We start from the raw sequence: 23020 nt of genomic DNA on the forward strand, positions 1-23020 counted from the left end.
AGAAGAGCAGAGCCAGGGCTGCACTTTCCTCCATTAATATTTACAAAGACCTACGCTTCCTCAGGGATGCAAATTCTTGTTTTATCACTATGAGAAAAACCCCCAAGATTCAGAGTTTTTTTAAAAAATCATCATTTGTTAGTTTGTACAAGGCTAGTTTTTCCTTCCATTTTTTCTGATCTAAAGATTGCTTCCAGTGCTTTGTCATCTGTCCTCATTTAATCCATTTCAAAATTTATCCTTGCAGCATGAAACGTTGCTGTTGATCCCATTAACTGTCTTCTAATAATTGCAGGGTTTAAGAAAGCTAAGGACAAAAACTGACTGAAATTAAGCTTGAAATGAATAAGAACATGAAAAAAAATGAGTAGGAGTATGGTAATTACATGCTTATGACTGTGACATTAGGCAAAAGAAAACAGAGCAGCAGATGGTATCTGAATCTAAAGAAAAATGTAAATGATGATGAACTCACACCATTCCCTAAATAATGGTGTGTTTAGCAGCAGGTAGATGTTCCATGTAAAGAAGTGCTGCCTGATAATTCAAGGACATAGATCCAACCCAGGAGGGACATACCAGCATCCTTTATTAGATGAGAAATCACTTTCTCAGTTCCTGTGCACTGCAGGGCCTGTACCTCACTTCCCTGGCCATTGTGCTTGTCAATAAACTCACATTAGTGTTGATATTTGTCACTGGTAATCACATAAAACATCATTTTCTCCTGTGACCTGGGTAGCTTTAACACAGCAATTGCAGCCTGGGTGGGTTTGTTACAGATATTTTTTTTTTCCTCATAATTTGTCCCTTCTTTGCAATGCAAAAGAAAGAAGAGGAAAGGAATATATATCTATGCATTTTTTCATATTTATATGCTTCTATATTTGTAGCACCTATAAATATGTATGGCCTTTACAAACATTCCTCCCAAGGAATACTACAAAGGCAATAAAATCTATTATCTGTTAAAAATTGGTCAATTAATTTTATAGAAGATATTAGTATTTTGTAATTATAATCTTCACTTCTTCCATGTCAAGAAGACTGAAAGACTGTTTCTGCCTAGCAGCTAACAATGAATATACATGGGCAGTGAGATCATCTCAGAAGAACTTGGAGTTACTTTGGATTGTTTCCTCCTCTATTTTTTGGCCAGTGTTCACAGACTCCTTCCAGGGACTGAGGCAAGTTCTTGTAATGTTGAAAATGGGCAGAGTAGATGGAGTTGGTTAGGTGACACAGACACTAGTGATGCCTCAGGTTTGGCTTTTCTATTTTTCAGATTCTGTGCTGCTTTAGTGTGTGGGGCTGGGCTCACATCAGGGGATGGTGAGCTCTGTGCACAGAGCAGGGAGACAAAACAATTCCTGCTCCAGCTGGGCACCAAGGACAAATGATCCAAATCTCAGCCCAAGAGCACAAACACCGTGGGCTGGAGAGAGAAAAACAAGCAGGGTGGGACTGCAGGGGCTAAAGCTGGAATGGGACAATGAACTGCAAGGTGCAAATGGAGCAGAACTGATCCCAGTGACAGACCCCGTGCCCGCTCGTGCATTTTGGGGCCATTTTGGTTCATCTTGGGTTCATCTGGCTGGGCTCTTGTGCTGCCCAAGGTGGATCCATGGAGGAGATCCTTTGAATAAATCCCTGCTCTTTTCTGTAGCTCTGCTCAGTCTCTGCTCTAGGGCAGCCTGCACAAGGCATCACTACCTGTGCCTTTCTAATTTTACTTTTTCTTCCTCCATAACCCAAATTCCCTGTGTGCTCCAAAATCTCCATCAGTTTTAGAAGGGTGACAAATATCCAGTGTGGCCCCATGTGAGCCCCATTACACCATCCCAGGCTGACTTACACTGCATTTTCTCTTTTCCCTGTCCACTCCTGTTCCCACCAGCTCTTCAGTCAGATGGGCTGGCAAGTCACAGCTCCTTATTCCCTATATTTTGCTCCATTTAATGGATGCAGGTGCACACACTGCTGCACTGCTTTCCCCAGGAGCCCACAGCTCTTCATCATCCTATTAAAGTGATTCCATACTTGCCATCATTTTCACATCAAGACGCTCTGCTTCGACTGCACACACAGCGACGTTCAAATTATTTGTTGTGAACAGCTGATCAGATTTAGGTCTGTTTGCTCACAAATTACCCCCTGCCTGCTTGAAGGGTTAGAGAGATGCTGAGTTGCTGAAGTTATCCAAGATATTGCAGGTGTTTTGGGCTAGAGGGGCACCGCTGTTGCTGGTGGTTGGCTGAAATGCCAAGGGGCACTTTGTGGGGAGCACCTTGGCTGGCGGCAATGCCTGATCTTCAGGAGGTTATCAAGGGGCTGGAGCATGTCCAGGAAAGGGAATGGAGCTGGGAAGGGTCTGGAGGCTCTGAGGGAGCTGGGAAGGGTCTGGAGAATCAGGAGAGGCTGAGGGAGCTGGGCAGGGGCTCACCTGGAGCAAAGGAGGCTCAGGGGCCCTTGTGGCTCTGCACAGCTCCTGCCAGGAGGGCACAGCCGGGGGCGTCGGGCTCTGCTCCAGGGAACAGGGACAGGAGCAGAGGGAACGGCCTCAGGCTGGGCCAGGGCAGCTCAGGGTGGATATTGGGGCAAATTTCTTCATGGAAAGGTTTGTGCAGGCCTGGCACAGCTGCCCAGGGCAGTGGTGGAGCCCCCATCCCTGGAGGGATTTAAAGCTCTGTGGATGTGGTGCTTGGGGACATGGGGACACAGCCTTGGCATGGTTGGACTCAGACCTCAGAGGGCTTTTCCAGCCTGAACAATTCTTTTACATGAAAAGCTCTATAAATTTAAGACAACACCTCAAATTACATTTGTATTAGTGGTTTGTTTCCAGCAGCACCCACAATGTGCTGGCCCTTTTATGAACATCCAGGAGTGGATGGGTCATGAACTTTGATGTAGAAATTCCCTTACTTTCCCAGTGGGAATCAGATAAAGAGACTCTTGGCAAGCTTTGGGATGCTGATAAGGAAGTCTATCAAACGCAGTGCCAAAGGGGCTGGGCAGTTTTATCTTGATATCAGCAGCCTTTGTAGGGTTTCAGCAGATGAGAATCTGTTGTTTCCTCTCTAAAGTCTCTTTACAACCTGGCATGAATTGAGGCTAAATTCTCAAATATTTCAAGGTAACATTTTCAGATACACAAGTCACAGGAGACTCTGGGGTTTCATCAGCAGGATGGGGCTCCTGTTTTGTTTTCTTTTTCCTTCTTTTCTTTTTTTGGATGGTGGGAAGGATGTTATAACCACTATCTTGCATCCTGAGTTCTCAGGCTCAGTGAAATTTGAGGAGATGCAATCAGGGAAGCAGATAAACACTGGGGACTCCTACACTCTGCTCTGTTGCTATATTAAGGCTGCACTTGTACAATTTGGGGTTTCTAAAGTGGAACAATTGGCAGCTCTGCAGTGCTGATGCCCCCTGAGGGCTGCCTGCCCTCCCATTTCTTGTGTGCCCACACAAACACACACCCCACTGCTGCTGGAGGTCACAAAGATTCATTCCTACTTCATTTTTAACACCCTGATTTGCTCCTTCCTCCCCCTCCACAGTTTAAATTTTTCTACCTAATAACAGGCATTTATGTTGTATTAAATTGGAAATGGGTGATTTCAACATCCTCAACATTTCAATCGACGGCTGATTGTCAAATCACAAACTCATTGAAGGAATGCTGCTCTGACCATTCCATTTCCTACCCTGGGCTTTTATCAGCTTTGGTGTGAAAAAAAACCCACTCAGCTTTCTGCCAGATCCCAAATTTCAGAGTAATTTTCTGTTTGATGATAAACTCGTTATCAGCATTTGCTGAAATATAATTTGCCACCATCTGCTTCTGAACTCTCTGGCTTGGGCTGGCAATCTTGAAATGCCACCACTTATCCTTTTTTGTCCACCTCAGTGGCTGCTTCAGGAACGTGGACTATTTGAAAATTCAGGAAAAATAAAATTAATTCAGGAAAAATATGGGACTAGAATATTTCAACTGGAATCTTTTCCATCTTTCAGTGTTTCCTCTGTAATAGAGGTTCTGTTTCACCCACCCCAATCCCACACTTTTTCAGGTCTCATTTCCCAAAAATCTTCCAAGATCCCTGCAGAAGGCAGGCAAGAGTTCTAGGGAAGCTCTATTGATTTATATTTATATTAAATCAATCATGCAACAGTCAAGGTCTTAATAATACATCTAGAGACTGTGATAATCTGAAAAGTACCCTCTGGAGACTCCTACTGCTTTAAGAATGATACATTACTCCTGAAGCTGAGATGGAAATCAGCAATTAATTTCTATGGACATTTTCATTAGTGAGAAACTGATTTTAAAATGCTGGATTTTCTCCAAACCAGGTATGTTCTGCACCCAGTGCTGAGGGTGGACAGGACCTTCAGTACCCAAATTTGCACTGACTCAGAGACATCAAACTGGTCCTTGATGACCTTTTTAGGGCAAAAGTCACAGAAAGTGTGTAAGTAAAAGCAGATAAATGCCTCTGAGGAACTACTCTCAAAGTTCTAACACTCAAGGAATTTGTTTTAGTATTTAAAAATGACCATATAGCAGCCAACAGTAGCAAAGCCCTTTAGAATTAAACTGAATAAGGAGATTTAACAGCTTATGTCTCTCTGGTGGAGCTGTTGGTTGATTGTCTTGGTCCTTCAGTGCAATCATTGGGGTTTGGATGTTCCCAGAAATCATTATGTTCATTACAGTGGCTCCAGCTGCCCTTCATTAGCCAAATATAGAAAATAAGGCAGATACAGGGTGGATCATAGCAACAGAATCAGTTTTTTTCTCCAGTTCCCATTCCTCTCCCAAGTATTCTGTAAATTCACCTGTTCTGCTCATGAGGACAGCCTTGGAGTCAGGAGATGATCCCTGAGGTGAGCCAAACCCAAATTAATGGTTCCATTCACCTGAGAGTTCCAGGGCTCACAAAACTGTAATAAATTGCAATGTGATTTTACCACTTTTTACACTGAGGCCATGGAACCAGCTCCAGATCTTTGTGGTAAGAAACAGATCTCAGATTTAAACCTCTCCTGGTTTGGTTAAGTGAGATCATGCTGCCATTGCTCCTTATTACCCAGGTGTTGAATTTCTGTCACACCTAAACCACAATAAGTAATTCCATTTCTCATCTTTTTACTTGCTGAAAGTAAGGCTGGATGAATATTTAATCTTTAAATGACAGTTTACTCTGAATGCCCTTTTTTGTTGCTTTTGGGACAGGAGAGTTAATAAGAATGATTGGGCTGTTGACACAAATGATGTATTGAATTTTAGAAAGCAGCTGCTGCAAATTAAGGGAGAGAGTTGATGACTAGAATAATTAAAATATCAGGTGGTTGAGAGTACTTAGTGTAATAATAGGTGGGAATTGTTACTGTTTTCTCTAGACACCAGCAGTATTTCAGAATACACAGTGCAATGTTCTTTTGCTGTGTTTTGGTGGAAAAAATCACTTTCAAAAGTGCTGCTGTGACGTGAAAATCCAAGTGTTCTCTGCTGCCACTCCAGTCATGCTCCAGGGACCTTCCCCTGGGAGAGGCAAGTGCTTGAAAGGGTCCGGTCTGAAGCTCAGTTTAGTAAAGAGCAGAAAACTGTGGGATATTGTTTAATCCAGCCTGTGGAAATCACCAAACACCAGCGAGGGGAAGGTGCATTTAACACCTCTGAGTGTGACGCCCAGCAGGTGAACAGAGGCACTCAAACTCCTGAAAAGGCAGATTGAGTAATAAAAACATGCACCTGTGAAGCACCTTTGTGTTCACTGCCTGGAGTTTTTTTACAAGCTGTCAAAAATCCAATTATTGTCATTTTTTAGTGATGAAAGCACTCATCTACCTATTAAGTTGAAAGGTTCCACCGAAAATTGTTGAGTCTGAAATTCATGAAATGTATAAAAATATCCTTTATGTGCCTAATGAGAGAAGCTCTTTATGAGTTTTTCTCATTAAACTCATGAGATGATAATTAAACTCAAGCATGTGAGCAATGTTTAAAATTTTAATGGGAACTGTAATCTCCATCAAAATCAACTTGAGTCTTTTGTCAGGTTAAGAGGATGGAGAAACCACAAAAGTGATCAACAAATTGTTCTGCAAATCCCAGTGTGGACTTGGTGGATTTGTAAACCTCACCTAGCTATAAAGTGACCATAGATGCTGCAAAATGTTGGTTTTACCAATGGAAGATGGCAGAGAATTGTTATTTAGTGACAAGATTGCCTTCACTGTTATGGCTTCATTGAATGCAAATTTTTCTGCTAAAAAATCTTACAATGTTACAATGAAATACAAAAATGTCACCTGAAGTTTAATGACCTTCAAAAAGCAATTAGAGATCAGTATATATCAGTAAATAGAGATCAGTAAACACTTCAGATTAAGTGTATAGATACGATTTAAACTTGGAATATTGAGGAGATATCAGAAGGAAACACTAAAACTTCTAGAAGTTAATCACCTGAAGCCAAGAGGATTCAAAACTGTTTATTAATTACTGGAAAGAGCCAAAAAATCTGTTTGTCTCTATGATAACACAAAGCAGCACTGCCAAAAGTGGTCACAAAAGTACCCATGAAATCAAGGGTAAAAATCACTGATTCCTTCTCCAGATGTGCAGCTGCTGCAGTAGGAGAGGAAAAGGGCTTTGAAAAGTTGTGTCCTTGGGGAGGGTGAAGCAGCAGAGCTTCCCTGGGCCCTGGCTGCAAGGTGTGCACAGAGCTGGCTGTCCTGCAGCAGGAGGTGATGCCACCACAATTCATACAAATTCCCTCTGCTTTTACACCTCCCCCTCAGGCTCAGGGCTTCTGCCCAAATTCACTCAGAGCCTGGTGACAAAATAAAAGGTAAAAAAAGTTCTAAACTTGGGCTTTTTCAGACCCACAGCAAAGGTATGTCATGGCAGTTTTTAAAGGTTAATCAGTGGAATGCATTGGTGTGAATCCACTTGTGTTCTGTTTCAAGTTTGTCTCTGTTTTGGTGTTTCTCAGAAAGGTCAAGCACCTGGCACAGTGTGACAAAAGAGACAAGGAAATCTGGCTGGGTCTCCGTCACTCACTGCTGAAATGCGCACTTTGGGGACATGTCCCAAATTCAGTGAAAATAATGAGCTGAAGTTAGAGGAAAAAACCCACAACTATACACGGATAAAAGAAGGGAAAGTGGATGGTGACAGAAGCTGAAAATATGTGACAGCTTAAAATATCCAATGAAAAAATGTATTTCCTAACTAGCACAGACAATGGTTTCATTCACATTCATTTTCATCAGTGTTTTACCCACACAAAGTTCAATCTCCTGGTAAAAGCCACACTCAGATATTCCTAAAACTCTTCTGCTGCCAGTAAATTAAACTTGGATTAGAGATAACCAAATGACACCACATTTCTACCAACATGTGTAAGCAGATATTGTTTCTGTAGATTCCCAACCTGACTCACCCATCCCTGGAAGTGTCCAAGGCCAGGATGGACAGGGCTTGGATCAACCTGGGATTGTGGAAAGGTGTCCCTGCCCATGGCAGGGGTGGAATGAGATGGATTCTAAAATCCTCCCAACCCAACCAGTCTGGGATTTGCAGGTACTGAGAGCTGTCTTTGAGAGGTTACTGCACTTGTGGTTATCAGGCTGGATGAGAAAAACCCAGATGATAATGAAACCAATAAAAATGAGCAGCTGGATAACCTGACAGGGATAGTTAAGAGAAGCCAGGCAGCTCCCACTGTGTTTTATGATTGTCAGGGCTCTGCATGGGAGCAGATGACTGATGGTTGGCATTATCAAGCAGAATGGAGTATTGCCTGTTTTAACCTTTCATTTGTTTAATCTTTCCTGTGTGGGTGAGGTTGTGCAGCTGAATTTCTTAGTACTTGGAAGGGATTGTATTTTTCTCTTTTATATCAGAGATGATCAAGATCTAGCAAAGTTCTCACATAAGAGAACTGCTATAAGCTGTTCAAATGGATCTGTAATTACAAAAGTGTTGAGTCCACCCTCAAGTTTTATTTCTTGGCATCTCTGCAGGGCTGTCTGTTTTCCTCCAAGACTAAAAGGAAAAGAGATTTAAAGCACAGACTTTAGAAAAAAATTACCTGTTCTAAAGAGGTAGAAAAGGAGGCAAAATAGAAAACATTGATATCCAGATTTACCGGCTTGTGGTTTGGATGTGTCTGAAGGTAAAATAATGGTGCTGTGTATTTCAAAGGAAAGGAACATTTTAACTCCCAAGTGCATAACTACAGCAGTAAATAGGGCACACATCAGTTTGCCATCATTACATCCAGGGCAGGCATAAACAGCACAAGATATTCACACATCTGTTATTCCTGGTAAAACTTCTTGGAGCCTCAGTGTTTTCCAGTGCTGGACAATCAGAAAATAATTGCACAGACAAGTCCACTTGACAGCTATTAGGCCATTTATTTAGGAATGCCTGGACTAAAATGGAGTAAGGTCACCTGCATTAGTCCCAGTTCTGCTGTGCCCAAACTCGTGTAAGCACTAGTGACAGCCAGGAAAGAGCACCAAAGCCACTGTCCCCAGCACCTGAGGCCTTCAGCAGAGTCCATCCAGTCTTAGCCAACAGATGTCCAAGAATTCCCCATCAAATCCATTCCTTCTTATCAAATGAAAAATAATTTCTCACAGGAAGAACCTCAGTTCTGAGAACAAAGCACAGGATCCTCAAGGTTTGTGAAGTTAAACTCTCACACCATTATCTCACTGTAGGAAGGCCTCACCTGCCAGGACTAAAGCAGTGCTTTCCACCTTCAATCCCATTTAAATTTGGCTATTTTGTTCCACTTTTGCCAGTGCATTCCAACCACCCACAAAGTTGCCTTTGTGGGACTCCCGAGAGAACCCATCCAAAAAACTCCATTCATAACCCAAAAAATCTTGTGTGCTCTTCATCTGTCATGATGGTCATAAAATCTACATATGCCAGTGAACACAACAAATTTAACTGCAAACAAATTGTCTGCTGTCATTACTCCATATTCCAAAATTATTTCACTTTGTTACCTGCACAAAGACATTATTAATCCCTTCCCAGCTCTCAAGAAAAAAAATATCCCTTCTTGACAAACTGCAGTTATATTTGCTACACAGAAATACATGGCATCCAGGATGCTGTAAGGGTGCAAAGAGGGTGAAATTAGTAAAATATAATTCCACAAGATGGAATGATTGGATGAGTTGTTTACTTCTGTTACTTAATTGAAATGACACTGACTTGGAGGCGTTCCATAATTTCAGTCACAGAGAATTACAAGTGCACTCTTCTGTTTTATTGGAGCCTTTGCTGTTAGTTAATGGTATCTGCAGAACCAGGAAGAGCTGAAATTGCCTAAGAAATTTAGGAGTATGATTATTTACTATGCAAGGGCTCTAGATTATGTTTTTCATTCTGCAGTCTTTTGCCTTTTATGTGTTTCCTTCATTCCTTGACAATAAAAAATAATTAATACAGATGGCACATGGTATTTTTACAGTAACTTTTCTACTCTGCTTTATTTTTTCCTCAGTTTCAATGATATTTTGCTGAACATCTTTTCCAAGAATCCTATCAAACTGGCAAAACCTGTAAATAGCAATCAAAATGTTTAAACCAGAATTGTATTTGGAAGAGTATGCGGCAGTCTGCTACCAAGCATGTTAAGAGATGGTTATTTAGCCACAGACTGGCTAAAATCATGCAGCTGACTTTGTTTTTTTAGGTATAATTTAGGTCATAACATTGAAGCTAATGGAGCAAAGTCGTATTTTCGTCAGCTGGTACTTTGCCCAGTGTTGATTCTTTCCTAGATGTGCTCTGCATCTTTCCTGAATCTCGATCCTGTCCTGCTGTACAATTTTACTACTCAAAAGCCAACAATAAAGCAAAACTCCTGCTCCCAAAGAAGCATGAGGCCAGAAAAGCAGCAGCAAGAGGAGCCCAGAACCCTTGTATGTCACAGAAGACAGAGGCATGAGATGTGCAGGAGCACAAAAGGCACCTCAAGTCAGGCCAAAAATTAAGAAAAAAGATGGTATCAGAGGATTTGTGAATTAAGCACCTCTCAGTGACTAAGCCTCTCCTCTCATACAAGACACAAGTGTTTGTATCTTCAGGAAAAGCTTTTTTAGGTCCTTCTCCCACATCAGGGAAGAACTGCCACACCACAGTGGTCCTGATCCCAAAACCTTTTTGTCAGGTTTAGTTCATGGAGTAAAATTGCAGCCTTGAAAAGCCAGAGGAGAAAACACTCTGGAATGTAACTCTGGCAGCACAAAGCATCCTTAAATCTAAACAACCCAAGCAGGAAAGCAAAGGTGGGTTACTCGCTGCAGGCTTTTTTCCTGAAATATAGTGCTTATCAAAGGGGGAGCTTTCAGAGAAAGAGAGAAATTCTGACACAAGTTTTAATCACATTAAACAGAAGTTGTGGCCTCTCAGCTTTTCCTCCCATATGAGAATAAAACATAAAGAGTGTCAAAACTTTTATGAGTGGCAAAAATATACCAATTTCATACTTTAGATACTTTTTTCAATTTTTCATTCAGAACACTTCTTGTTTGTAAGTATCTCTTTTTTGCTGCTGTTGTTTTTTATCCTTTCTCTTCAACTTTTAAAGGAAACAGATTGACAAAGGATTAAACAACTCAACAAGCAAAACATTTCATTCCAGTTCAACTCAAAACACCTTCCTCCATTCTCCCTGTCCCTCCCCTCAACTGGGGGCTCCTTTTGGTTCGACTTCATTCTGATTTTTTTCCCACCAAAAATGAGAACCCCCCCGAGCATCCATCCCGCTCCACAAACAGAAAGGCCTCATGGTGCAGAGAAAAAGGCATGAAGAGATGGGCTATGTAACTCTCACTACGACTACAGCCAGGCTGGGAGAAGCAGAGCTGGCGCTGCGCTCTACCGCCGCTGCCACCGCCGTGCCCGCTGCCGCAGGCGGCGCGCCGCCAGGCTCAGGGGCTGCTTCCCAAACTTCCTCATGATCTCCTTGATCCTCGCCAGGTTGGTCTTGGAGATGGTGAAGTCGCACTGGGTGGCCCCCATGTCGTAGCCCACCTCGCAGGTCTTGGTGGCGGCGGTGTAGCCCTCGGCCTTGACGCCCACCACGTACTCGCCCGGGTTGAGGAGACGCCAGTAATCCCCGTCAGCTCCTGGTGGGGGGGGAAAAATGGTTTTCAGGGCTTTGGTCCTTTCTCCTTGAGGTCAGTGGTGTTTATAAAGTCACAGAATTGCTGAGGTTGGGAGACATCTCTAAGACGCTCAAGTCCAACCATCAACAACCACCATCACGTTGACCACTCAACCATGTCCAGAAGTGCCATGATCACAGATTTTTAGAACACTTCCAAAGATGGAGACTCCACCACATCCCTGGGCAGCCTGCCCCAGTTCTTTTAAACCCTTCCCATGAAGAAATTTGCATCCTAATCTTTCCTGGGGCGTCATGGACATATTTTATGAAAAATCCCTTTGCCAGGATTTTTCTCCTGAGAAGCTGAGAAGCCTCAGAGGAAAAGAAAAACAATAATTATCTGCTGCTGTGGAATGCAACAGGTGCATCTTTGATTGGTCTCATGTGGTTGTTTTTAATTAATGGCCAATCACAGTCCAGCTGTCTCGGACTCTCTGTCAGTCACAAGATTTTATGATCATTCCTTTCTATTCCTTGCTAGTCTTCTGATTAAATCCTTTCTTCTATTCTTTTAGTGTAGTTTTAATATATAATTTTCTTTTAATATAACATATATCATAAAATAAGAAATCAGCCTTCTGAAACATGGAGTCAAGATTCTCATCTCTTCCCTCATCCTGGGACCCCTGAGAACAGCACCACACAGGGGCAACTTGAGTCCCTCAGATGAGGACACAGAATCACGTGGGATAAGCTGATTTGGAAGGGACCCACAAGGACCATCGAGTCCAACTCCCAGCCCTCACCATCCCCAGGAGAAGTCCTTGGCCATGGGTAAGATGACACCACAGGTAGAACCCTCCATCCTCACACCAGGAGGGTGCCCAAGGGGCTGCCCCCACCACAAATACCCCTCCTCATCCTGCCAACCCTAGAGAAAAGCACACCTCAACCATATTTTCCAAATGATGCAAAAAGGCTCCAAACCAGCTGTAGGTTTTTGGCAGTTGGAAAGGCCTGAGGCAAAATCTGGTGATTCCCATGGGGCAGAAAAGACTTCTCCCAAACCAATCCTAACTGAGGGATCCAGAGGAGCCCCAGTGAAATATCCAGATCACATAACCCTGATCAGTCTGCCAGGACACAGATTTTGGTGCTGTTTGTTAGGAAGAGTGTGTGAATACATAATATCAACTCACTTTCTGGTGTAAGTAAATATTCCCTTCTATTAAGCCTTACATTGGGGTTTATTACACTGATTTTCCTACAAAGTAAATTCACCAGGACATTTAACCACCTGGTTAAATGTAAATGCACAAACCAAGCTCCTGCAATCAACTAACCTACTCATAAAAATGTATTTTAACACCTCATTGAATCAGGAGTTTTTGGTTTCTTCTTTTTCCCCACGAATGATCTCAGATACACCCATTTTATGTACCCATATGTGCATCAGGATTGTTTTAGGCTTCTTTTAGATATGATTTTAACCACCGAATATTCTTAGCTGTGAATTGAAAAAGGGGAAAAACTATTACCTAAAATTAGTTTTGCACTCTGTCCTGGAGGAACTCCCTGTGAAGGAAAGTACATACTCAAATAAGCAATTCCATGTAAAAATAGAAATGGAACATCTCCTGCATGAGGAGGGGTTGGGCTTTTTTAGCACTGATGAGACCTGACAGCCTTACTAACACCAGCCTGGGCTCACTGGCAGTGCACAGTGTAGCAAAAACTGAAGATGATTTGCATAAAAATATTATATATGGGGAAGGATCAGGCTGGGCAGCCTCTGTTTAAAGAAACAGCGTTTTAATTTAGGATTTGGTAAAATAAAAAATGTGTTTGCAAACAGCAAGTGTTAACAAATGGCAATATTGACTATACCCTGATAGTGCAGCCTCTGGGTGTGCCAGAATTGTCCCTGACCAGGTCCATTCTTACATCCCAATATGATCAGGGGGTCTTTAAGTCAATTTGACCACATTTGGGGTGATAATAAGGTCCACATTTTCTGTTCCTCATGACTCAGGCATTTTTAGGAAAGGCTCTGAGAGAGGCTCTTTTATTCAGCTCTCCCTCACCACTGGGACTTTGGGAAGCTGAGCAAAAGGCCAAACCACAAATCTGCCCAAATTCCTCCTATTTATCCCCAAGGGCTCATTTTCAGCTGTAAATGCTCTGGCAATACCAGGGGGCAGGCAGAGGGCTCTGGATCCCCCGTGGGTGGCTGTGATCACATCCCTGCTCCCAGGCTGGCTTTAGCCCCAGGACTGCAAAGCTGACCCACATTTTCCTGACACATTTAGCAGCCAGTTCATCACAACCCCACACAGGACCAGGAATAAACCTACACATTCACACCCCACTGGGAATTCATTGCAAAGCTGGGTATTCAACCTTCAGCAGGATGCACATTCCCTGTTTCCACTTAGGAGCAAGCAGACAGGAGTATTTCTGTCAGCTGTCAGTGCCCAGAATTCAATACCAGGCTAAAAGGTTGGGGTTTTCTGCAAATCAGATTAAATCCAGTAAAAAAAAAAAAAAAATCAGAACAGATGGCAAAAAGAAACACAATTAAAAACACAGACAAATTTAGTAAATAATAGGTTTGCTGAAATAATAGGTTCCAGTGGGAGCAGGCTGGAGGCAGACTGCATCCATACCCACCTACTGGGGCTGGAAAGGGATTGCCATGTCTGCTTTGATAAAATAACAATGCATTACAGGACAAAGATAGCATTGCTATGAATTTAATATGTCAGACTACTCCAAAAATTCTACAATTAAGAGAAATGTCCTTTGAGCCTGATAGGACAGGCCTTAGTTACAATGAAGTAATTGTAAAAGTGCAAAAGCAATTTTTACATTTAAATGTGCCAAACTGCACTGATTTAAATACATTATAAAAATCTTTCTAATGCTTTTTTACCAACAAAAGACTCTCCAGGAAACCTGGCCATAGTGCTGCATACTCAAAGCATTAAGTAACAACTTAAACTCAATTTTCTGTATGGACCAGGCAGCCAGGAGTGAGGCTGGAGAGTTGTAATACCAGAATTATGCTTAGCTTGGACTAATTAAATAAACATTTATTAGATAAATATATCTAATATATTAAATATTACTAAATGCTACTTCAAAATTCTTGGGGTTTGGTGCATAAAGTATGCTGAAATCACTGCAAACTTACCAAAATATTATTAAAAATTTCTCTGGACACTGTGTGAAATTAAATTAATTACACTTTGGTTCAGAAACCACACAGAAGCACCTGTCTTTGAAGTCTGGCTGTGACACAGAAGTGTTTTACCAGGAAGGAACTGCACATTTCTCTATCAATATTTACTTTATAATTTCCCAAATTACAGGGAGCAATCCCCAAAACTGCCTTTGCACCATGGAGGGGGAAAGGTGCATTTGTCCACACAACTGAACTCTTTTTGAAGAGGTTTTTTTCATGGAGTCCAGCCCAAATCTGACTGTAACGACATGGAATCACTCGGACTTAATCAATAGTTACATCTGCATTGAGGGAAAATGGAATAATTCCCCACAAAGCTCTTGCTCCTGGAATCAATGCCTTCAATTAGCCCATTAATGGTGTTAGCTGAATGTCAGCATCCCTCTCCTTCCATCAGGGATATTGTATCCAGGAGAAAGCCAAACCAATCTGCTTTTATTTCAGTCCACAGGAAGAAGTAAAGGAATTTTCTCAAACCTTTAAATGTTATTACAGGGCTTTCATAGGCAACTTCTGTCTGGCTCTACGGGGCAGCTGACCACGTTAATGCAGCAGTGAAACAGCAGAGCTCTGCTCACTTGAAACAAAACTTTTGTGAATAGAGGTTCTGGCCATAATTCTTCTCCTGCTTGGCCTATTTTTACATCAAGGCAACTCAGAGGTTTAAATGGGCACATTTTTCATTTTAAAAGGTATAAATGAAAGGAGACTGCTGACAATTTGCCTTCTTTCTCTGGAGTTATACATGTCATTTTAGCTTTTTGGCTCCAGCATAAATCCTCTAGTTTCAGGGACTAATGAGACGTGTATTGTTATCTGGATAATATGAAACAAGATAGAACTTTTATGTTCCCAATTCCACAGTGATTCCAGAGTGTGAGCTTAAACGTCTCATTAAAAAGAAAAATTAAAGGGAATGAAATAGGTACTTTTATTTTTACTAACAAGTGCAGATGGCCTTGAGCCATAGACGCCCAGCAATAAGTCAAGATGTAAATAGCTGCAAGATTCCCTGACTGTTACAAGGTGGATTTTGGGATCTTGCACATTTATTGCACTTTATTTTTTCTTTTTTTCATGACAATCCAGAGTACAGAGAGCTGGAGATTAATCACATATTGCATTAACTCAGAGCAGTACATTAATTTTGTTAACAGAGTAACCCAACCCACACTTTATGGCAGACTTTCAGCACTGCCAAGGCTTCCAAGACAGGAAAAAACAGCTGATTACTTTAATTCCCACTGTCATTTCCCAGTGGTCCCATTTTGAAATATTTAAGGCAGAATCATTATTGCCTAATTAAGTATCTGTCATTCAATGCTTTCTTTCACAATGGAGACACAGTAGCACTGAAATTAATCATAAACTAAGTTAGATGTTCCAGGATTCATTATTGGCTCGGATCACCTCTTGTGGCAAACATGAAAGATTTGGAAGTCACAAAGCTCTATGATATTCCAGGGCCTGAAATCAGTTTGTGCGTCCAAATCTGCCTCACTCTGTGCCTCAGTGGCAAAGCACATGGAAGGGGCAGCAAATGAAAAGCACAGAACACCAGTAAAGAGATAAAACCCCATAAAATTAGCATTCAAAACACATGTGGATGTGGTACTTAGGAACATGGTTCAGTGGGTTTGTTTTTAAACCACAAATCTGTCCTTTTGCAATGATATTTTGTATTTTTGGGTTTTTTTTTTTACCTGTGCGAATGTCATGGTTGACGCCTTCCACTGAAATAACAGCATTTGGGATTCCCTTCCCATGCACATCTTTCACAATGCCTTTGATGCCACGATGGACCTGGGAAGAGAGTAAAAAAACCAAGTAAATATTCCACAGCAAAGAACAGTAATATTCCTAGGAACTTACAATGAATCTTTAATTCCATAAGTGAATTATATTTCTTTATTCCTACTTTATGGCTCACCACATTGTGGAACATCATTATTAACCCTGTAGCAGCCCTTCAGGCATTTACTTGTGAATCAGTTTGTGAATTTTGTTAGGATATCTGAGGCATCAAATTCAAGATATAGATAAAAAGAACAGATGAAGCAACAGACACAATATTGGGGTCTTTTCCAGCAGGCCTTTCTGGCAAGCTCATCACCCACATCACATTTTCAGAAGCTTCATTATTTTATTCCCTGAAGTCAAAGCAGCCCGGCTGAAGTGCTATGTCTATCAAAAACACCAATAACCACATAATTAGTCATGCAAGAAAAATAGTAGGTGTTGGAACCCTAGCTGCTAAGAATTTTAGACTTTCTGTACTATCAGGCACTGAACTCCAAAAAACCACTACATTTAACCTAAAATCATAAAAAAACTTCCAAAATTAAATAATAATGCTAAAATTATAAGTGTGTAGTTTAAATAAAAGTGTAAAGTATCACATAATAGAAAACTTAAAGTTTAATGTTTTAGAATATAATAATATATATAAAATAAAAGTTTTAAAACAGAAAGTAATCCTTTTTCTTCACTTTCTTCTTAATAAATGTAAGTAGTATTATATAATTAAATAAAAAAGTGCACATTAAAAAACACAATTAATAAATTAAGTTAAAAATAAAAATAATTTAAGTATCATTTCTTAATTAGACAATTTATCCTTAAAAAACCTTATTAAAAATACTACTCAATTTTTTAGTTGATTAGTAAAATACTACAAAACTCACAACTTATAAAACTAATATAAATAAATATAAAAATATATAAATATTATAATATAACATTATATATTATAATATAATTTTATATATTATTATAGCATTATATTTTATTATATATTATATATTATATATTGCATGTTATAATAATATCTATTATAAATATTATATATTATTAATGTAAATTATATTACTAAATATATACATAGAAAAATTAATATAAATAAAACTAATAAACATCTAAATCCAAACAAAAAGTGCCAGGTGAATACCTGTTCCATAAAAACAATCAGGGACTCGCGGTTGTTTTCCCACTCCTCTGGCAGCTCGCTCTCGTGGGGATATTTGTCACAGCCAACGTAGATGGAGAGCTCAAAGCAGTTTGTGTGCAGGTAGCTGAAGTCATTGATGCCTGCCAATATTGGGGAAAAAGGGAACAACTTCATGACCTTTTTCATCTATTGGTCAGATCCGAGTTTTTACACAAAGTAATGTAACTTCTCTAAACACAAGTTGGGTATTCATCCAGCTGGCTTAGCCTGCAGATTTGGAAGGGAAAAAAGGTTTTAGAAATGCCAGATGTTCTGTAACAAAGCACCAGAGTGCTCAAGGCCAGGTTGGACAAGTGTCCTGGGCTGCAAGGTGTGGCTGGGGCTGTGTATTCTATCACCATCTCTCAGAGCTGGGGCAGTTCTCTGCACTTCATTGGGCAGTTTTCTTTATCTGTCCGACAGCCAATACTCCCTCCAGGAGATCTCTTCCGTTCATGGGCCATTGATTATTAATTATCTTCTGTCCACGGCCAGTGAGTGTCCCTGCAGGGCTGATCAAATTCCAGCATCCCATGGGGAGATGCTCCGCCCAGGGGAGGAGCCAAGCATTCCTACCTGGATCCAATCTGAGCCTGGAGCAGCACAGCAGCCTTTGCCCACTGCATTGCCAGAGGAGCAGCTTTCTGCTGCCCTGCATTGCCAGAGGGAGCCCAGGCCCATCTGCAGCAGCCCTGGAGCTGCAGAGGAAAACTCCCCCTTGTGCAGGATCCCTGCTCCAGCAGCAGCACAGCTGGCACTGCAGGAGGGCTGAGCCCCCATGGGATGGGGCTGTGCCACCCCCTGACACACAGGGGGCAGGGCCTGCTCTGACTCTAGCAGAGTTGTTTTGTATTACTGCATTGTTTATTTTATTTTTATTTTCTTCCCTAATAAAGAACTGTAATTCTTGCTCCCATATCTTTGCCTGAGAGCCCCTTAATTTCAAACTTACAATAATTTGGAGGGAGGGGGTTTACATTTTCCATTTCAGGGGACACTCCTGCCTTCCTTAGCAGACACCTGGCTTTTCAAACCAAGACAGCAGGGCTTGGAGGAATCTGGGATAGTGAAAAGCTGCTCCAAGCCTGGGGTGGAACTCCATGGGTTTTAAGGACCATTCCAAACCAAACCCTTCTGGGATTCTATAGATGGAGAAGATGGGGACAGCCCAGGGAAAGGTCTCTCTCTACAAGAAAAATTTATGCTTTTTAAAGAAAGCACTAAGCATTCCTAATCCTGGACATTACCCACGGAGCAGCTCTCCCTTATGAGTGCCCTGGGTAGAAATGGAATTGTCTGTGTTGGGTGGCAGGGAGGTGCAGCTATTCACCCAATTCACAGAATTCCCATTTGATAGAACCCTGAATGCCAGGACACACAGCTATGTGCTCACAGGGGCTGTTATGTAAAAGTGATTTATCAGAGCAGTTGGTGAAAGAGTTCCTCAGTCTGTTTTCCTCCCTGAGTAACCTAACTGAGAGAAAAGCCAGAAAAATCAAGGCAGTAATAATTATTTTAGGTCACATATGGTGTCTGTAGTTTGTAAGAAATGAAAGGGGATCTTTTCTCCCTATCACTGTGCTGCAGAAGACTGGGATCTGCACTGTTGCTCTGCAATAGGAATTTCCATCAGAAATATCTCCTAATCAAGCCCCAGGAACCCCAGTGCCTCCAGTCTCTGAGAAGCTGCAGTTTAATTCTGCATTTCAGACACCACTGTAACCTTTGCAAAGGCCTGGAGCTCTAAGGAGGGCTGTCTTTACATACACAGCTCGAACATTTCCATTCTGCAGGTTTCTCTCCTGTTTCTCACCATTATTTTTCCTCCTTATTAGTTCTCCACTCTCACACAGATAACGAGATACAGAACATGAACACTAGAGGAAGAAATTCTGTGAGCTTCATTTCTTGTTCCACCTGCACTTCTAATAAGAAAATATTTTAAAATGTTTGTTAATGATCATTAATTGTTATTTTTTAAATAGCAAAGATTAGCAGGAGTTGCATTCACCGAGTGCTTCTGACCAAGAAGAGTTAAACCAAAATCCCTGCTCCTGTCCAATTAGCACAGAGCAGTAGTCAAGTATTTAATGAGCCCTCAGTGCCTTCTGGAAGCAGAGCAGGAGGATTATATAATACAGATGTTAAACTTTTCACTTTTGTTGATGGGGAAAACCTTAACATCAGCCAGTGGCATATGCTACTCTACATAAATGTGCTTCCCCTCCACTTGAGAAACAGCCACAATTATTTTCCCCTCACATACTGTATAACATCCTGATTAATCTGCTGTGAAATGTTTTGCCATACACACTAATTGCTCAGTTTTAATACATGCATTTAAGAAAATGGCTTTGTGTTGCCAAGAGTGACTCTTTCCTAGTGCCTGAACATGCAAATCCAGCCTCAAAAACACAGGAAATAAAATTAAATCAATCCCTTTTTTTGCCTCTGTGCAGTTCATCCAGTGCAGAAACTTTATATGTAAAATTGCTGGAGAACTTGCATTCACTGCACAAAATAATGTGTGGGAAATATCACGGCTGGGTTTTAAAGGCATGAGGAAATGCTGGGTATCTGTAGTGCACACGCTTCTCTAGAGACGGAAATGAAATCTAATATTCCTAAATTAAATAAATATTAGAGATTTATTTGATATTTAAATAAATATTAAATATTTTCTAAATTAAATTAATCTAATGCCATCTAAATTTTCCCATGGCATGAGCAGTGAGAAGTTTCTGTGCAGGACCACTGCAAGGAAGCAGGTGGATGAGGAGAGGGGCAGTTTCAAAGTGTTGTACAATGAGGAGATGCCACTCACACAAAAGGATGGGTGGGAGAGAGAGCTTCTGCAAGCACTTTTTTAGAGGTCTTACCATAATGTAACAGAGCAGGACATAAATCATAATTAAAACATCATCAAGAAATAAAGCAAATCAGATGAAACCAATCCAAAATGTAATTGGTCCTAAGAAATCAGGGTAATATTCAGCATCTACATATTGTCCATCTTTACTTAATGGAACTCAGTAGGACAGCTGTAAGTGACAGGGCCAATGTCATCTTTTCTGGATTGATTCACAATGATGTTTCTTATAGCACTTAGGAAAATTAAATTCATAAATTAGATAATTAAGTGGTCATGTCAGGTCTCAGAGAATGCTTTAGAATCTGCAGAAATGTACGGGATTGTACTGTCAGACCTCAGAGTTCAAGGCTTCCCCCAAACTCACCCAACACTTTTTAAGCTCCTGAGAAAATATTTGAAAAGCTAATTCTCAACTATAGCCTTTAAAGGATGGCCAGCACTAACTCCACATGGGCCAACATAAAAGCCATAAAGCCACGTCCAAAATCCCAAAATGTTTACACAGTGGAAGTACCTGCAGGTTCCAAACACGAGCCAGGTTCAACTAAATCTGGATTTCAGAGACACTGGCCTGCATCTGTTTGCCATTAGTGCTGCTCCTGTTGTCAGCCCACTGGTGGCAGATGCCTGTCTCATTTCCTAATTTCAGGGAATATGTTGCTTGATTGATGCACTTAGAAAAACACGAGGATTTTGAGCAAAGGCAAACATGCTTAATGCTGTTAAAAATGGGTTTCTAATTGGGCTTTCCTTGAAATGGAGGTTTTGGCCACACTACAGGCCATGGCTTCCCCTCTGTGCTCCTTAACAGGGTGACAGGCTTGGGTGTGTGGAGATTGATCCAGGCTGTGATTTATCCTGGCAGCAGGAATGCCTGTGGAGCCCATACAAAATTTAAGTGTAAGGACATCCAGGTGTTTTAGAAATAAAAGAGTAGCAGGCAAACAGTAGCTTTTTATGGCATTTCATTGCAGCAGCCAGTGAATGTGAGTGAGGGCTGATCTGAGGCCGAGTTCAGTCAGCAGGAGGCTGCAATCAGGATTTCCTAATCTGTGAGCCACTGGAATCTCTCCCTGAAGCCCCTGCTTCAGCTCTGACACTGGCTGTGGTGCTTGGCAGCAGTTTTCTTCTTGTCACCTTGTGTGGGGTCTTGGACTGGGTTGGTTTCTTCCTGACAAACAATCTTGAGTGCACAGACTTCTTAAAGCTACTGTTCTGCACGTGCATTTTTGGGAAACTTGGCTGCAAAAGAAGCAGTCACCAGGTATTAATGACAGCAGCGGCATCTGGAAATATTCCTCCTGGAACACACATTTTTACCGCCGCTGCCGCTGCAACGCACACCAGGCAGCTCTGGCTTTACCCTAATTAGCAAGCGAACACCAATTGGAGTTTCTGCCACTTACTTCCAGCCACGGTGTGCCACGAGGCTCCGTTGACAGTGCCGTCCTCCTTCTGGAAGTCCTCGGTGTGGCAGGCTCTCCTCCTGGCATCCGTCATCAGGCGGTGCGTGGAGGCGTAGGAGTAGGCCAGCCAGCGGAACACGTGGTCGTCGGGGGTGGGTGTGTAGTCCTGGGTTTTCCACATGGACCTCACCATGTCGTAGGGATAGGCCACCACCAGCTCTCCCCCCTGCAAGTTGCCACCCAGCACAAAAGGGATTTTTTCCATCCAGGCGATGATCGCCCGCGTCTCCACCGCCACCTGGGGGGAAAAGCGACAGCAGATCTGGTTCAGCGTGGAAATCTGATTGTGCTGCTTCAAAGGAGAGCAGGATCAGGAGTTCCTGAGTGTGAGGGGCCAGCAGAAGGGATGTGGGCAAGGAGAAGGCCTTCTTTAAATTATTATGCTTGTCAGCCCTCCCTGGGAAGTCACAAACATCCCTTAAGAGCTAACAAAATCTTCACCATCAGTCATTTATGGAACAGGAACATCTATGTCGAGTGAGGCCCAGAGCAGGAACTGACAGAGGTGTCAGATGGTGACACTGCTCCCCCTCCTTGTTTCCAAAGCAAGGGATTTTAAACATAGAAGTAAAGCCCATAAATTAAAACACAGGAAGTCTCAACTCAGACTTTTCCATGAGGGTGGCAGCACACTGGAACAGCTGCTCAGGGAGGTCATGGAGTCTCCCTCTTTGGAAACATCCCAAACCCACCTGGATGTGTTCCTATGTCACCCTGCCTTGGACTGATCTCCAGAGGCCCCTTTAAACTGTAACTGTTCTATGATTGTGTGGTTCTAAAGTACTAAAATCTGCCACAGTGAAGCTGTTATTAATAGCTGCCATTATATTTAAAAAGTCAGGCCAAAATAAGTTAAATTTCTGACCTTACAATCCAATAAACGACATTAACATAAGCCGCAGCACTAGGTTTGCATATACCTGATCTGTAGCTGTGTTTTTTGAGATAAGAATATATTTCAAGTAAGAGCAAGTAAGAAAATCCCAGGACAATTAGGATTTCAAAGAGCTCATCTATGCCACAAAACCTGGGTGAAGCCTGATCCACATGGCTGAGCTCATGTTGTGCTTCTTCTTGCCTACCTTGCTGCCTAAAAGTTGGGTTTGGAGTCCTTCAGGTTATTGCAATAGCTGATGGAAAAGAAAATCCTCTAGGAAACACTTTCTTCCTCAAGACCTGCCTCTAAATCCTGGGGGAAATGGTGCTTTTTTGGCGCATTTTTATTTCCACTGACATAAAGGGAATTATTGACTTAGATCAGGTGTGGAACTTCACTCCCAGGTTATCCATTTATTGAGA

The 23020-nt window shown here is 41.7% G+C and overlaps 1 protein-coding gene across 1 annotated transcript in view; it reads right to left on the reverse strand.

Annotated features, from left to right (window-relative positions):
- Positions 1-8426: 8426 nt before the first annotated feature.
- The window catches only part of CPXM2 (carboxypeptidase X, M14 family member 2), a 68277-nt gene continuing 53683 nt past the window's right edge, over positions 8427-23020 (reverse strand). The window contains exons 10-13 of the mRNA XM_030951652.1: positions 21662-21959; positions 17345-17484; positions 16101-16200; positions 8427-11172 (exon numbers count right to left, since the gene is read on the reverse strand). Of these exons, the coding sequence (XP_030807512.1) occupies positions 10922-11172; positions 16101-16200; positions 17345-17484; positions 21662-21959 (789 nt within the window). The 3' untranslated portion in view covers positions 8427-10921. The remainder of the gene's footprint in view (positions 11173-16100; positions 16201-17344; positions 17485-21661; positions 21960-23020) is intronic.

This window comes from Camarhynchus parvulus, chromosome 6 (genome assembly GCF_901933205.1).
Source record: "Camarhynchus parvulus chromosome 6, STF_HiC, whole genome shotgun sequence".
Classification (NCBI taxonomy): Eukaryota; Metazoa; Chordata; class Aves; order Passeriformes; family Thraupidae; genus Camarhynchus; species Camarhynchus parvulus.